The 14,776-nt window shown below is 54.5% G+C and overlaps 6 protein-coding genes across 6 annotated transcripts; all 6 read left to right on the top strand.

The window, feature by feature from the left end:
• Positions 1-232: 232 nt before the first annotated feature.
• TRVA0_017S01266 (uncharacterized protein) lies at positions 233-4,648 on the top strand (the record flags this gene model as incomplete). Its single annotated transcript, XM_076684622.1, has 1 exon — positions 233-4,648. One exon carries the CDS (start codon positions 233-235, stop codon positions 4,646-4,648), a length of 4,416 nt encoding a protein of 1,471 aa, XP_076541132.1.
• A 990-nt stretch (positions 4,649-5,638) lies between these two features.
• TRVA0_017S01244 (uncharacterized protein) lies at positions 5,639-6,334 on the top strand (the record flags this gene model as incomplete). Its single annotated transcript, XM_076684621.1, has 1 exon — positions 5,639-6,334. One exon carries the CDS (start codon positions 5,639-5,641, stop codon positions 6,332-6,334), a length of 696 nt encoding a protein of 231 aa, XP_076541131.1.
• A 502-nt stretch (positions 6,335-6,836) lies between these two features.
• TRVA0_017S01222 (uncharacterized protein) lies at positions 6,837-10,517 on the top strand (the record flags this gene model as incomplete). The annotated part of the gene is made up of 2 exons (XM_076684620.1): positions 6,837-6,976; positions 7,028-10,517. Exon 2 carries the CDS (start codon positions 7,245-7,247, stop codon positions 10,515-10,517), a length of 3,273 nt encoding a protein of 1,090 aa, XP_076541130.1. The 5' UTR covers positions 6,837-6,976; positions 7,028-7,244.
• Positions 10,518-11,309: 792 nt separating this feature from the next.
• On the top strand, positions 11,310-12,035 carry TRVA0_017S01200 (ribonuclease H family protein; the record flags this gene model as incomplete). The annotated part of the gene is made up of 2 exons (XM_076684619.1): positions 11,310-11,368; positions 11,429-12,035. 2 exons carry the CDS (start codon positions 11,310-11,312, stop codon positions 12,033-12,035), a joined length of 666 nt encoding a protein of 221 aa, XP_076541129.1.
• A 370-nt stretch (positions 12,036-12,405) lies between these two features.
• On the top strand, positions 12,406-13,293 carry TRVA0_017S01178 (uncharacterized protein; the record flags this gene model as incomplete). The annotated part of the gene is made up of 1 exon (XM_076684618.1): positions 12,406-13,293. The coding sequence occupies one exon, from the start codon at positions 12,406-12,408 to the stop codon at positions 13,291-13,293; it is 888 nt and encodes a 295-aa protein (XP_076541128.1).
• A 484-nt stretch (positions 13,294-13,777) lies between these two features.
• On the top strand, positions 13,778-14,746 carry TRVA0_017S01156 (uncharacterized protein; the record flags this gene model as incomplete). The annotated part of the gene is made up of 1 exon (XM_076684617.1): positions 13,778-14,746. One exon carries the CDS (start codon positions 13,778-13,780, stop codon positions 14,744-14,746), a length of 969 nt encoding a protein of 322 aa, XP_076541127.1.
• Positions 14,747-14,776: the final 30 nt, after the last annotated feature.

The raw sequence follows: 14,776 nt of genomic DNA, 5'->3' as shown, positions 1-14,776 counted from the left end.
GTCTTCATCTGTAAACTTTACTGCTACTAGTCACTACTAGGCATAATTTCCGTAGTAGAGTGAGAACGTGAGCTCGTCTTTTGTTCACAGACAAGATCAATCAAGCATACCTCTCTCTTGGGTGGTTAATTATTCGGCTTTAATTAAACATGAACGAGACTCAGGTCCCAGTTAAAGACATCAGTTTTCTCAGGTCCAATTCTTCGCCAAATCCAATGCAAGAGAAGTTGTGATGGATATACGATTCCTCTTATGCATTCTCGTGTTCGGGATTATTCCTGGCATAGGCCAGGATACCCTGGGACCAGATTGCTGGAAACATTGTCATAAAGCATTAACACAAGCGACTTTTTGTACCGGCCTTCACTTATGCGAGTGTCAGGCACTTGAGGAGCCTGAGACTATGGCTCTAGTCGACAACTGTCAGGCCTGCTACAATGCGGTACAGTCCAATCAAGTCGAGCTCAATTTGGAAGGCGAGGGAGCCGATATGTTCCAGAATGACCCTCAATTCTTCAACCATATTGTAGAAAATACGTTCCTCCCTTGGCTTACTGGGTGCGGACAACAGCCAGGACCACCTGGCCCACCACCACCACCACCGCCCCCTCCGCCAGATACTGATACTTATATGGATTACACGACGGAGCAGGAAATGACAACTCCCCCTCCCCCTCCACCACCGCCACCAATTACTGAGGGGCAGACGCAGTACATCACAATTACTGGTGAGGACAATACCGATTATATCACCCTTACACAGTCCATGGATAACACGTTATATACGACTTACCAAATGACTGTGACAGAGAGCTGTATTAGCGGTACCTGCCGAAGAACTCAGTATATCACTGGGTATGTTACAGACACGACGAAGCGCCCAGATACAACTCTACCGCCGATGACATCGACATTGACTCAGACGCAACCAATGCCGCCGCCGGATACCCATACGACTACGGCATACATTCAGCCATCGACGACTTTGCCGCCTCCTCCACCACCACCACCACCAACGACGTCAATGGTTCCACCACCACCACCACCGCAAACGACGTCAATGGTTCCACCACCCCTACCAACAACGTCAATGGCACCACCACCACCACCACCGCCAACGACGTCAATGGTTCCACCACCACCACCACCGCAAACGACGTCAATGGTTCCACCACCCCCACCAACAACGTCAATGGCACCACCACCACCACCACCGCCAACGACGTCAATGGTTCCACCACCAACGACGTCAATGGTTCCACCACCACCGCCAACAACGTCAATGGTTCCACCACCACCGCCAACGACGTCAGTGGTTCCACCACCACCGCCAACAACGTCAATGGTTCCACCACCACCGCCTTTAACGACTTCGATGCCACCACCACCACCGCCTTTAACGACTTCGATGCCACCACCACCACCGCCTTTAACGACTTCGATGCCACCACCACCACCGCCTTTAACGACTTCGATGCCACCACCACCAACGACGTCAATGGCTCCACCACCTCCAATGACCACGTCTATGCCACCAATGACCACGTCGATGCCACCAATGACTACGTCTATGCCACCAATGACTACGTCCATGCCACCAATGACCTCTATGCCACCATTGACTACAACAGATTTCATCACAGCTCCTCCAATGACAACTCCTGCGCCTACGATGACTTGCCCCCCAGGAGCAACAACATGCTGCCCTCCAGGGGCCACTACTTGCTGTCCAATCGGCGCAACAACTTGTTGCCAACCAGGGGATACTACTTGTTGTCCACCTGGTGCTACCACTTGTTGCCCAATGGGGGCTACCACTTGTTGCCAGCCAGGAGATACTAGTTGTTGTTCTCCAGGGGCCACTACTTGCTGTCCAATGGGGGCTACAACTTGTTGCCAGCCGGGTGACCCAACATGCTGTCCTCCAGGTGCTACGACTTGTTGCCCAATGGGAGCTACAACCTGTTGTCCAATGGGAGCAACCACTTGTTGCCAACCAGGTGATACTACTTGTTGTCCTCCAGGGGCCACTACTTGTTGTCCAATGGGCGCAACAACTTGTTGCCAACCAGGGGATACTACTTGTTGTCCACCTGGTGCTACCACTTGTTGCCCAATGGGGGCTACCACTTGTTGCCAGCCAGGAGATACTACTTGTTGTCCACCTGGTGCTACCACTTGTTGCCCAATGGGGGCAACGACCTGTTGTCAGCCAGGAGACCCAACCTGCTGTCCTCCGGGAGCTACAACCTGTTGTCCAATGGGCGCAACTACTTGTTGCCAGCCAGGAGATACTACTTGTTGTCCACCGGGTGCTACTACCTGTACACCAATGCCTCCACCAGGTCCTACTACTCCGGTTGGCCCACCAGATCCTGGCCTGACTACTCCAGTTGTACCGCCACCACCAGGCCCAACGTATCCAACTCCAGGATCGTCGCCTACAATGCCGCCGCCCCCAGGACCAACACCTCCTGGACCTGCGCCCCCAGGACCTCCAGGACCTCCAGGATCAACACCTCCAGGACCGGCGCCTCCAGGACCGCCAGGACCAACACCGCCAGGACCAGCACCACCAGGACCGGGTCCAATGCCTACTCCAACGGACTTCTGTCCACCTGGTATGTCAATTGGGCCTTCTGGTACTCCAGAGACGTGTCCATCCGATGTCCATTGTCCCGGCAATTGCCCACCAGGCATGACTATCGGTCCGTCCGGTACACCAGAGCCATGTGGCGGTGGTGAGGAATGCCCAGGTGGTCCAATTATTACCGGAGGTATGCCTGTCATGCCAGGAGACACTGGCGCTCCAGGAATGCCTGGAGGAGCTTCTGGGTACCCCGGTGGCCCGGGAATGCCTGGAATGCCTGGCATGCCCGGAGGAGCTGGAGCGCCTGGTATGCCCGGAGGAGCAGGAATGCCTGAAATGCCCGGAGGAGCACCTGGTATGCCTGGAGGAGCTGGAGGAGATATGGGAAGCGGCTACCCAGGCCCAGGAGGAGACACCGGTGGAGGATTCCCAGGAGCCGGCAATGATATGGGAGGAGGAATGCCAGGAGCCGGCGGTGGCATGGGAGGAGGATTCCCTGACGCTGGCAGTGGAGCTCCAGGTGCTGGCGGCGACATGGGCGGTGCACCCGGCGCTGGAGGCGGAATGGGTGGCATGCCTGGAGCTGGAGGCCCAGGAAGTGGCGATGGTATGGGAGGAGGAGCTCCTGGTGCCGGCGGTGGTGGTGGCATGGGAGGCGGAGCTCCTGACAGTGGAAGTGGAATGGGAGCTCCAGGTGCTCCAGGTGCTGGAGGAGCAGAAGCAGGAGCAGGAGCCCCAAGAGGAGGAGGAGGAGGAGGAGCAGGAGCAGGAGCCCCAGGAACAGGAACAGGAGCAGGAGCCCCAGGAGAAGGAGGAGCCCCAGGTGCTGGAGGAGCAGGAGCAGGAGCCCCAGGAGCAGCCCCAGGAGGAGTGCCAGGAGCAGCGCCACCAGGTTCACCGGTGCCTCCGTTGTGTGTCATTATTGGTACTCCAGTTGGAGGAGCATGCCAGCCATTGAATACCATGTCCTTCCCCGGAAGTCCAGGTAGTAGCGGCGGAGCTTCTGGAGCCGGTGCAGGAGGAGGAGGAGTGGATACCGGCGCAAGCTGGGGAGGCCCAGGATCTGGAGGAGCAGGCGGAATGGGCTCTGGAGCCGGTTATGGTGCGGGAGCTGGTGGAATGGGTCCAGGAAACGGTTATCCAGGATCAGGAATGGGTCCAGGATTTGGCTACGGCGGTCCCGGAGCAGGAATGGGTCCAGGAGGAGGAATGGGTCCAGGAGGAGGAATGAGTCCAGGAGGGGGAATGAGTCCAGGAGGAGGATTGGGTCCAGGAGCAGGCTATGGCGGCCCGGGATCAGGATATGGCAGCCCAGGATCAGGCTACGGCGGCCCAGGATCAGGCTACGGCGGCCCAGGATCAGGATATGGCGGAATGGGTCCAGGGGCCGGATATGGCGGAATGGGTCCAGGGGCCGGATATGGCGGCCCAGGATCAGGATATGGCGGAATGGGTCCAGGGGCCGGATATGACGGCCCAGGATCAGGCATGGACACTGGTGCAAGCTGGAGCGGGCCAGGTTCTCCAGGAGGACCGGGCTCAGGGGCACCCGGCGGGTCTCCACCAGGGTGCTCATGGCAATTGATATGCCCAGCGTCGCCTCCCAACCAATTGGGGGGATCATCCGGCCAATCGAGTCCTTTTTTAGGTAATCCTGGCCAGAATAGCGGCGGCCAACAGAGCCCACTTTCTGGCCAGGAACAAGAGCCACAGCAACAGCAGCCACCAAATGAGCCACAAGGAGAGGGCGATGGCGGTGGAGCGACCGAGCAATGGCCCGCAGACGGGGCTGCTGAAACGGTCGTGACGGAGGTTGTTGAAGGCACGACCATTGCGCCGCAGGTGATTCCGCCGCACGGAGCAGGAGAGGCGGATGCTGGCGCAATGGACTTTGGTAAGCGTGCCGCGGAGGAGAGTGAGGCTACCACAACCAAGCTGGCCACTCCGAGCACTACTAGGAAGAAGAAGAAGAACGAGGGTATCTCGCAGGGACTCAAGCACCAGTCAATTGTGTCCCTGGCCATTTGCGTCATAATGGTCATCCTCGTCGTTATTTGATTATTTTTTTTAATTTTTTAATTTATTTTATTGGTATTTTATTCATTTTCTATTGGTATCAGCATTCCCATGATTCCGCTTCGCGGAGGGTGAGATGGTAATATCCGTTGTACGTGGTACAATACCCTGGGTATATATATTGGTGTGTCCTTGGATTGACCTCCGCAAAGCAGAGCCCAGGGGGGGCTTGGGGGGACTGGTCCCCCCATATACACTTCAATTGACTTGGGGGCCAGCCCCCAAACCCCCATGGCTCCGCTTCGCGGAGGGTGAGATGGTAATATCCGTGGTAGTACCCTGGGTATTGCGTACGTTGTACCTTTGTAGCGGTACCAGTAATACAATGTAATACGACGCATTGATACATGCGTCGAATGTCTGACAGGGCACGATGACGTTAGTTTCACAGTCCATTCTTCTTCCAGGGGACAGTCAACATATCAGGGCTCCGCGAAGCCCTAGGCATGTTCATCCCCTCAAACTCCCCGAGGCTCCGGTGCGCGGAGGATATATCGGTACCAAAAATAGCCAGAGATTCATGTCAAAGCCACCACCAATGCTTCGCCTCAATACTTCATCTTGTGGTGCCGCATCTGTTGCGGCTGTGCCGTCCCCAACGCACACCCGGCAATTGACATGTTCCGATCACCACCGGCACCACGGGCGGAGGTGCAGATCGAGAAAAAGGCGCAGCACTCCACCATGGAGCCAATGAAAGTGATGCTGCCAAGGTTATCCGAACCTCCGACATCGCCTAAGCCTCATCAAAACGCCCAGTGACCATTAATAACCAAATATCAGCTCATGCAGTACGGTAGTATGATGTAGTGCATATGGCGAACTCTTTTAGCTGGTCCCCTGCATATTATAAAGCTTGTAGAACCCGTAGGTATATAAGAGCTCACTTTTCCTATCATTTCGTGAATCAGTGATCTTCTAGAGATAATAGTAATCCTCTAATATCTAATTATAACCCCTCTCTCGAACAAAATGGTCCAATTGAAGGTGATGGCTGGCGTGGCTGCGGCTCTGGCTGTGGCCGCACAAGCCCAGGGCGACATTCTCGGCGGATTCGTGTCTGCTCTCGGCGAAGTCGCCACGGAGGCCGGCAGCGAGATCAAGAGCTGGATCGCCGTGGGCGAGTCGTATGCCGGAGACGGTGTCAAGACAGCATGGAATGAAGCGAGCAAAGGCTGGGAGGAGGCCCAGAGCGCCCTGCAGGTGGCCGAATCCAAGGGTGGCCACCTGCGTGCAGACGCCTCGACGGCTGTCCAGGAGGCGCTGTCCCACGGGCGGGACGCAATTAAGACCGCGGAGGCCAAGGTGAGCGAGATTGTTGGCACCGCGAAGTCGCTCGCCCCGTCGGTATCAGAGCGCGTACGGTCTATTATCGAAGACGGCGAACGCGAGGCGGCCAGCTATAACGCAGAGGCTGCTTCAAAAGTCAAGGCCGGAATCACGGGCGTCGAGACCAAGCTCGCCGAAAAGACCTCCTCTTCGGACTCTTCTACCCAGTCTACGCTGTCTACGACTACCAAATCTACTCAATCTACTAGCGACGCATCCTCCAAGGCGAGCTCGAGCGCTACTGAAACGAGCACCTCCTCTGGCGGCGCCTCAGGCATCCAAATCGCCTCGTGTGCCCTTCCTGCTGCCATTGCAGGGTTCCTCCTTGCCCTTTACTAACCTACTAACTATTATCTGACTTCATTACTAGTACAGTGTTATTCGAGGGCCAGCCCTCGAGCTCCCGTAGCTCCACTCCACTTCCCCTTAGTTCTTGGCACCTCCGAGCCCCAGGGGGGCCCCTAATTACACTTCGCTGCTTCAATTGACTTGGGGGCCAGCCCCCAAACCCCCGTAGCTCCGCTTCGCGGAGGTGCCAAGGAAGACAACTAATAGCAGCAGTGTTCTCCGCGAAGCGGAGCCCCAGGAGGGTTAGGGGGGACTGGTCCCCCCAATTTACAGTTGGAATGTGGACGTAATATCAATTGAACCCAGGAATTCTCCGCGCAGCGGAGCCCTAGGGGGGTTTGGGGGGACGGGTCCCCCCAATGTACTCCTACCTAATGTGCATACTAAACATATGTGTGTGTTATAGAACACCAGCAAGTACTACGCAGGGAGAATAGTGGACGAGATATAGATCATGTTGTACGACATGGGAGCGACAATGAAAGAAGTTCTAAAAATACAAAATGTATATATAAAGGTCTTAGCCCCATGCCTAAACCAGAGTCGGTGTCTGACCCAGGCAACTATTACAAGCAGAGCTTTTTGATGAATTGATCTCTCATCAAATCACCATCATCTCGTAGCAGCATTATCGTAGGTAATATACCCTCCTTGTTGGAGCAGTTAGGTTAACGGTTTGAAAAGAGCTCGGAGGTATTTTTGGCGCCTTCATATAAGTCTAACCCTATCAAGAGACATCTGGGACAGGGGGGTTTTATCAACGAAATATCAACATTCCGGCCATTTTTTTAGCTTTCTAACAATAGAATCCCCAAATTAAAGGACTAGTTCTTTTTAAAACCAATCCTTTTCTGCTTTACACAACCAAAGGGGGGAAGAGACCGCAGAGGAAGGAGCCCAGATGACGGTCAGGCTATTCAAGCGTCACCCTGCGGACGGGTTAGGGTTGGGGGCCCCAAAAACGAGCGCCAGTCGCCGAAGCACTAGTGGAAGCGACAGCAGTACTGCCACGACTTCAACCACTGCGACTACTTACACGACTAATTCGAGTAGACGAAGCAGCAGTAGTAGCATTGGCCAGGCTAGGAAGGGGCTACACCACAGTGGCAGCATTCGGAAGACGCGCAGACCTCCTCCCGCCCACTATAGCCCATACCAAACCGCGAAAAAGCGCAATAGCTATCCCACTGGAGAATCGACGACAGGATATACTCTCCCACGACTTGATTTTGGGGTCGACCTGGTGACGATGGACGAGCGGCGTAACGCACCTCTCCCGCCTTTGCCCACCCGCAGCCCGGAACAAGAGGAATCCCGGAACCCGCCACACCATAAACAACAACACCACCAAAAACAACAACAAACAAACGGCCGGAGCACGGCCCAGCCCAGGACGCCCATTAACAGTGAGAGCGAAATGGAAAGCGACAACTCGATCCAGCCGTCGCCGGTAGCTCCAAATGTCAAACGGCAGGAGGAGGACGAGTTTGACTTTTCATCTGCAGTGCTTGCAGCTGGCAATCAAGCCATTGGTGGTGGTCCAGGGCGTAGGGCGGCGTCTGCAGCGTATATGCAGCCCAGCACTGGCCATTATTCCAGCTCCAGCAGCGCCGGTACCAGCATTACCTCTTACACCACTGCCTCTATAACAACGGGCGGTATTAATAGCAGTTTTTTCAACACCACCCCCCTTGCTCATTATCCCGCCGACGCCGTAGTAGCGACGACCTTTCACCCTCGTGTCACCCCCGAAAGGCATCAGCTGCAGGGCCCTCCAAATTCTACATTGGTCTCGATGACTATGGAAGAACAAGCAAAGGACGACCTGCGACTGGGCAAGCCTTATGGCACGACCTCGTATGGCGGAGCCGCAGAGGTTCCGAGCCTCTCGTACAACGACGACTATGAAGATGACGATGATAATGATGAGTTGTCGTCGCCGTCGTCGCGCATTAAGTCGATGTTGCCCCGGTTCAGCGCGCTGTACCGGCCTTTAGACACGGGCGAGACAAAAACACGATTGGCTCCACCTCACTCGGGCTCGTTTTATGATTTGCCCGATGGCGCCGGGTCCGCGTTGTCGTTCAACCAGGAGTCTGCCCGGACTGAGGCTGAGCTCGTTTCAAGATCGCTCGCAAACACTGAAAAGGAGAACAACATGCCCCCTGTTTCAGATAATGCCTCGTCGCTGCGAAAAAGCTTCGTGTCCCCGTTTGAAAGGCTCACCAAGCGGTCTACCAAGAACTTGCGTAAACACGCTACTTTTGACGAAACCGCAGAGATGAAGAAGAAGAATGTCGTAGCACCTGCGTTGCCGGCTCTGAGCCTGGATGAATCGCAGTTTGGCGAGTCGCTGGCCTCGGACGACGATATTCGCTCCCACAGTCAGTCCTCGTCGTCTCAATCGCAGTCGACCCATTCCCAACACAGTCAGCACAGCCAGTCCTCATCGTCTCAATCCCAACACAGTCAGCACAGCGAGGCTTCTTCTTCTTCGCATAAGGAGGACCTTCCGTTGCAGCCAGCGTACGCTCCGCCAAGGCCTCCCCCATCTCAAATGGCTCCACTGGGGTCTGGGAATAATCCGCAATTGGCTTTGGGATCTGGCAATTCGCAAATGCCAACCATTCGGGCCACAATGGGCATCAACTACGCGGATTCGTCGTCCGACAGCGACAGCTCGTCGGATGAGTCGGACGACGAGGAACTCAGCCTGCTGCCTCTGTCTCCGCTGGCTCCACCGACAAGGTCCTCTCCCCCTAGTGCATACACTCCTGGCCCCAACAACAGCAGGATTATGACCAAGAGCCAGTTTGACTCGTACCGCAAGTCGATCATTGAAAATGGACTCACCAACCCGCGACTAAAGAAGACCCCCGCTAATGATAATAATACTAATGACGACGATTCCCGTGATACCACCGCCCATGATGATGATGACGACGACGACGATAATGAAGAAGAGGAGGACCAGGAAGAGGAAGAGGATAAGCTCAAGGACAAGTACGACGACTTGACCGACGCCAAGAAGCAGCAGATTCGCATGCGGTTGCGCCAGGACGCCCACTTGTCGGCGTACCGCCAGAAGATGACGCGCATCTCGGGGTCCTCTACAGCCCTCTCTGCGCTCAACATGCGAGCCTCGCAGTCGTTTGGCAACCTGGACGGTCCCATGTTCAACGAAGAAGAAGACGAGGATGAAGATGAGCTCGATGATGTGCCGCTAGGCATTCTCAAAGCCCACGGGTTCCCCCAGCCGCCCCAGATGCCACGCCAGGCCCTCAAGTCTACCAACTCACAGCCCAACCTTCAGGGCGAGCAGCTTGTGCCTGGTCTTGGCGGGCCCAGCATCCTCTACCGACCTTCGGACACCCAATCGCTTCGATCAGTGCGATCTAACGGCAATATCGGCGGCGGCGGACCCCCCATCCGAGCCCTGCCCTCGGCGTACAATGGCGGTACTTATGTAGGTAACCGCGGCCTGATTGGCGAGATTGCCTTTGCCGAAGAAGCTCGTGAGCGACGCAAGTCGATGGGCGTCAACATTCTCTCCCACCAGAACAACATGCGCACGTCGACCATGGTGAACTCGACGTATACGCCGTCCTTGTACAATAACAGCAATGGCGGCACGCCGCCGCCTCCTCAGCAGCTCGACGTTCAGCAGCAGATGCTCCAGATGATGCAGATGCAGGTCCAGCTGCTCCAGGAGATGAAGGGCAATAATAACGTGGCGCCAATGTACCAACAACCACCACTACCACCAATCCAGCACCAGCAGCAGCCGTACATAATTCCGCCCCAGTACGCGCCGTCGCAGTACGCCATGCCTCCCCCAGGGCGCCCGGCCTCAGTGCGGTCCTTCTCGCCGTCTGAGCGCTCAATGCACGCCCGAGGGCCTATGATGCACCAGCGCACCAACAGCAACCCTGCTGCACCGACGCTTAAAGATTTGGCGAACCAGGAGGCGTACCGCATGTCGTATGCCCGGCCCCAGTCGCAGGCACAGCCGTTTGCCTACCAGACCCAGCCTCGTCCCAGCAGCATGATGCGCATTAATAGCAACGTTGCCGATAATGACGATGAAGAGGAGGACGACGAGAAGGAATGGAGTGAGATGGTCAAGAAGCGACAGGGGCTCAAGCAGAGCTGGAAGGATCGAATTGTTGCATAAAGGTCATTTAAATTAGTTTTATTAGAGTACACTTATTAATACAGCATCGTTGGGATACACAATCTACCTATTCACTCTGTCCAATTGACCCATTGCCTTCAATTGAACTTGGGGGCCAGCCCCCAAACCCTCGTGGCTCCGCTTCGCGGAGGTTAATCAACTTACAATATCTCCGCGAAGCGGAGCCCAAGGGGGGTTTGGGGGGACTGGTCCCCCCAATTTGCTACTACCAGTGGTACTAGAACGGTTATTAGTTCATTGCAGAGATTTATAAACGTCAAAGAATGCCATTATTGTCCGGCCGAGTAAGTGCTTTGGATATCCGATCAACGACAGTAGGATAATGCGAACTCGCTACTAGGGAAATCTGTTCAAATAGTGAGAATTTTCTGATAAGTTTGTAATAGACTCGGAATTTGTTACGTTTTGTAACGAAATTTCAATTTTTTTAGCGATCATGTAACGAGTTGTTGTGCACGTCTTGTTACAGGGTGGGAAATTATTACGAGCTGTTACGGGAGTTTGTTGCAGGTTGTAACCGGTTGTAACAAGAAGGGAGTTTGTTGTAACAGAAGTCATCCTGTTGTGGTAAGGCCGGAATTGGCGAGCATATCCAAGTGTTTATACAGACCTATGACCCGGTGAACAACAGTGAAGTATCCATAGTTCACGCCGTCGAAGTTAAATCTGACACTAGTTTCTGGTAATTAAGTGGTGAGACGGAGATTTTCAAACTCGCCTCCTCTCAACCACCCCTTAGCTGGCCTGGCGGTTGCCTGTTGAAAGTACAAAATGCCAGTATTCTGCGCGGTTATTTGGAAAACGGACCGCCCTAAAGAAATAGTGTCGAAGTACGTATTATTCTCGATAGGCATGAGACAGGAGGGTAGAGGAAAGAACTAACCATGTAGGAAAACGCTGATACACTATCTCAACAGCGAGCGGTTATTGTCAGAGATCAAGCGATACGCTACATTCCAAGACTACGAGTCATGTTGCCAGTTCCTAGGGCTTGGACTGTACCAAACTGTGTACGCTGACGGGGCGTGCAGACACAACGGTACCTCGAAGGCATATGGTGGAATTGGCATTTACCATGGCCGCAACGACCCGAGAAACATTTCGCGGCCGCTTCCTGACAGCCCTACGACGAACCAGGTTGCTGAGCTGACTGCGCTCTATGTGGCATGTTCGCAGGCTCTCAACGAGTTCAAGCGGAACAAGTACAGCCGCCCTATTACCTTGGTAACGGACTCGATGTACGCTATTAACTGCGTATCCAACTGGAACAAAAAGTGGGAAAAGAACGGCTGGAGGACCGTAAAGGGTGGGCCTGTCGCCAATGCCGAGTTGATCAAGAAAGTGCTGCGGCTCATTCGAGACCTCAACAACACATATGACCGGAGGGGCTACGGTGCGCATGTCCTGTTCGACCATGTACCGGGACACAGCACGAATGTGGGCAATAACGAGGCGGATAGGCTGGCCAACCTTGGTGCCGACCAATTCGTGCGCTAACCTCCTTCCATCTTGCATGAGTATCCGGGATGAATAGACTTATAACGCGAATTGTATTTATTGAAGATAACTGCTGGTCATTTGCAAAACCCTCCGCGAAGCGGAGCCCAAGGGGGGTTTGGGGGGACTGGCCCCCCCCCATATACACTTCGATTGACTTGGGGGATTGACTTGGCTACAATATCTCCGCGAAGCGGAGCTCCAGGGGGGTTTGGGGGGACTGGTCCCCCCGTATACGCTTCAATTGAACTTGGGGGCCAGCCCCCAAGCCCCCGTGGCTCCGCTGAGCGGAGGGTGAGATGGTGATGTCCGTTGGGAGGCGGCCGATTAGGTGAAAAATCACACACACGACACCTCCGGACAGCAAACAATGGTGGGACTGGAAGGATCAAAGTGGGCGAATGCATCGGAGGAAGAGGAGGAGGTTCAGAAAGGCAGACAGTTGAAGGACGTTATTGGCAAAGCGCCGGAGAGAAAGAAGGAACCGGAGAAGACGTACGGCGGACTGCTTGAATCGAAATGGGCCAATGAAGGAAGCGACGACAAAGAGAAGCCAAAGGAGGAAAAAAGCGAAAAATTAAAAGAAAAGGACAGAAAGGGACGCAAGGAGGACAAAACGCAAGTGAATAAGGACGGAGAGGGCAAGAAGGGCGAGGAGAAACGGAAGCCAGAATCGGCACAGAGGACGCGAAGACGGTCGAGCAGACATGACAAGGAGAAGAAGGAGCTGGAGAAACAGCATCTCCGCCAGCAGTATGAGGAGAAGCGGCTCAAGAACAAGGTTGCATGGCGGGGTGATGAGGCTGTCGAAGATGACCGGTCGCGAAGAGCCCCACTAGAGGACCGGCTTTCGAGCCTCTCCATCAAACAAGACAGATCCCATTCTATTAAAGAACATTTCACCACCAAAGAAGACAGATCCCACTTTACCGCCAAAGACAGATCCCACTTTACCAAAGAAGACAGATCTCATTTTACCAAAGAAGACAGGAGATCCCATCCAACCTCCAGAGAAGACAGAAGAAAAGAAGAGAAGAGGCCTCAGCCTACCGTCAAAGATAAAAGATCCAATGGACATACAAAACCTGCGGTTTCCGATCATAAACGGGGTGGTAAGAAGGGTGAGAAAGCTAAACCTGCCGAGCCAGTTGATACCCGCACTGCAGAAGAGATCCAGGCTGAAATAGACAAGAAGCTTGCCTTGCTCCAGGCCGATTCTTCAATCGATTGGGCCGATGACGACTTCGAAGACTGGTAGCCCCTTTGAATGGCAGTTGACTGATAGCATATGAGATGGAGGACCACTAAATGGTGGCTGACTGGTTACATATGAAATGGTAACAAAAGAGTCGAACGAGCCTTAAATGGTGGTTGACTGGGAATGTGAGGACTCCAGAGCTAGTAAATGGCAGTTGACTGGTAATATGGGACCTCAGGGGTAGTAAATTACGGTCGACTGATAATATGACGACCTCTGGGCTAGTAAATGGCGGGTGGGTGGTAAATATTCAGGGGTAGAGCAAGGTTTCATGTTGCATGAGGCAGCAAGACGTTTTGGCCGTTTGTTTGTGTTTCGTCTTTGAAAAAAAAAATAAAAAACAAAACAAACATATTCTGCAACGCAAAGTCGTACGCAAAGTCGAGACTGGCTGTTTCGCAGATAGAGTTGGTGCCTGGTACATTCTTAACTTGCGGATATATCAAAAACACACATAACCAGATACCATAACTCCCCAGGTGGAATGACGCTGCTAGAACAATACAACCAGTTCCGGGCGCATCCCAGCGAGGACGCGCTAGGTCGCGGTTCCAACGTGGCTTACATCGCGAGCGGGCTGACCTTCAGGGGCGGGCCAGACATCGTCCAGCACTTTTCCTCCGTCGAGCACGAGCTCAGCGTCAAGGAGGAGGTGCTCAAAGCCCACGAGTGTGGGCGGAGTCTTGTAGTCGAGACGGACTCGTCCATCACGTTTGCGCGCGGTCACGGCGGGTTCGTGCCTGGGCTGAGCATGAATTTCATTGCCGACGAGACGGTTCGAGTCTACCTCGTACACCTTGTCGACTTTGACGAAGAAGGGCTTATTGTGGGCATCCGGTACCTGTGGGACCAGGCGACTGTGCTCAAGCAGATCAACGTCATTGGCACTCGAGGCAATGCCTGGCCCATTGTCGCAGGCGACAGGCAGGCCGATCAGGCTCGAACTTCGTGCACTGCAGCCCCCAGTGTTCCCGCCTCGCCCAGTCACCCTCCACCTCCAACAACGCCGAAGCGTAACACGACGACCCATGCCCGCACCCAGTCGGCTATCCGATCATGGCCTGACCAGGTTAACCTGTTTGACGCCGCGTCAGGGGACGCAATGGAAAAGGTACCACCTCCAACCAAGGCCATTGAGCCTCCGTCCCCGTCGGCGAAGCCGCCTCACCGGTCGCTCCATGAAATCATGGCCATGGCCGACGCTCCACCGCCACATCAGCACCGCCACATTCCTCCTCAGCCGCAACACCAGCCACCCCAGCCACCTCTACGAGACGTACCGCCACAGCAGCATAGCAAGAACCAGTCGCAGTCTTCGGTGTTTACGCTCTTTGGTGAAAACGACGAGTCCTCTCAGCCATACGTTCGCCTCATTGGAGGCGGCGGCGGTGGCTACGCCGACTCCAAAAAGGGCCTCAAGCCCAATTGGACCCAATGGACCTACGGTAACTAATCCTTTGCATTACATATATTTTTTTGCTAT

The sequence above is a fragment of the Trichomonascus vanleenenianus genome (genome assembly GCF_965637985.1).
Source record: "Trichomonascus vanleenenianus strain CLIB 3782 genome assembly, contig: TRVA0_017S, whole genome shotgun sequence".
In the NCBI taxonomy this organism is placed as follows: domain Eukaryota; kingdom Fungi; phylum Ascomycota; class Dipodascomycetes; order Dipodascales; family Trichomonascaceae; genus Blastobotrys; species Blastobotrys vanleenenianus.
The sequence above is the reverse complement of the archived record's forward strand: the minus strand, read 5'-3'. Positions and strand labels throughout refer to the sequence as shown.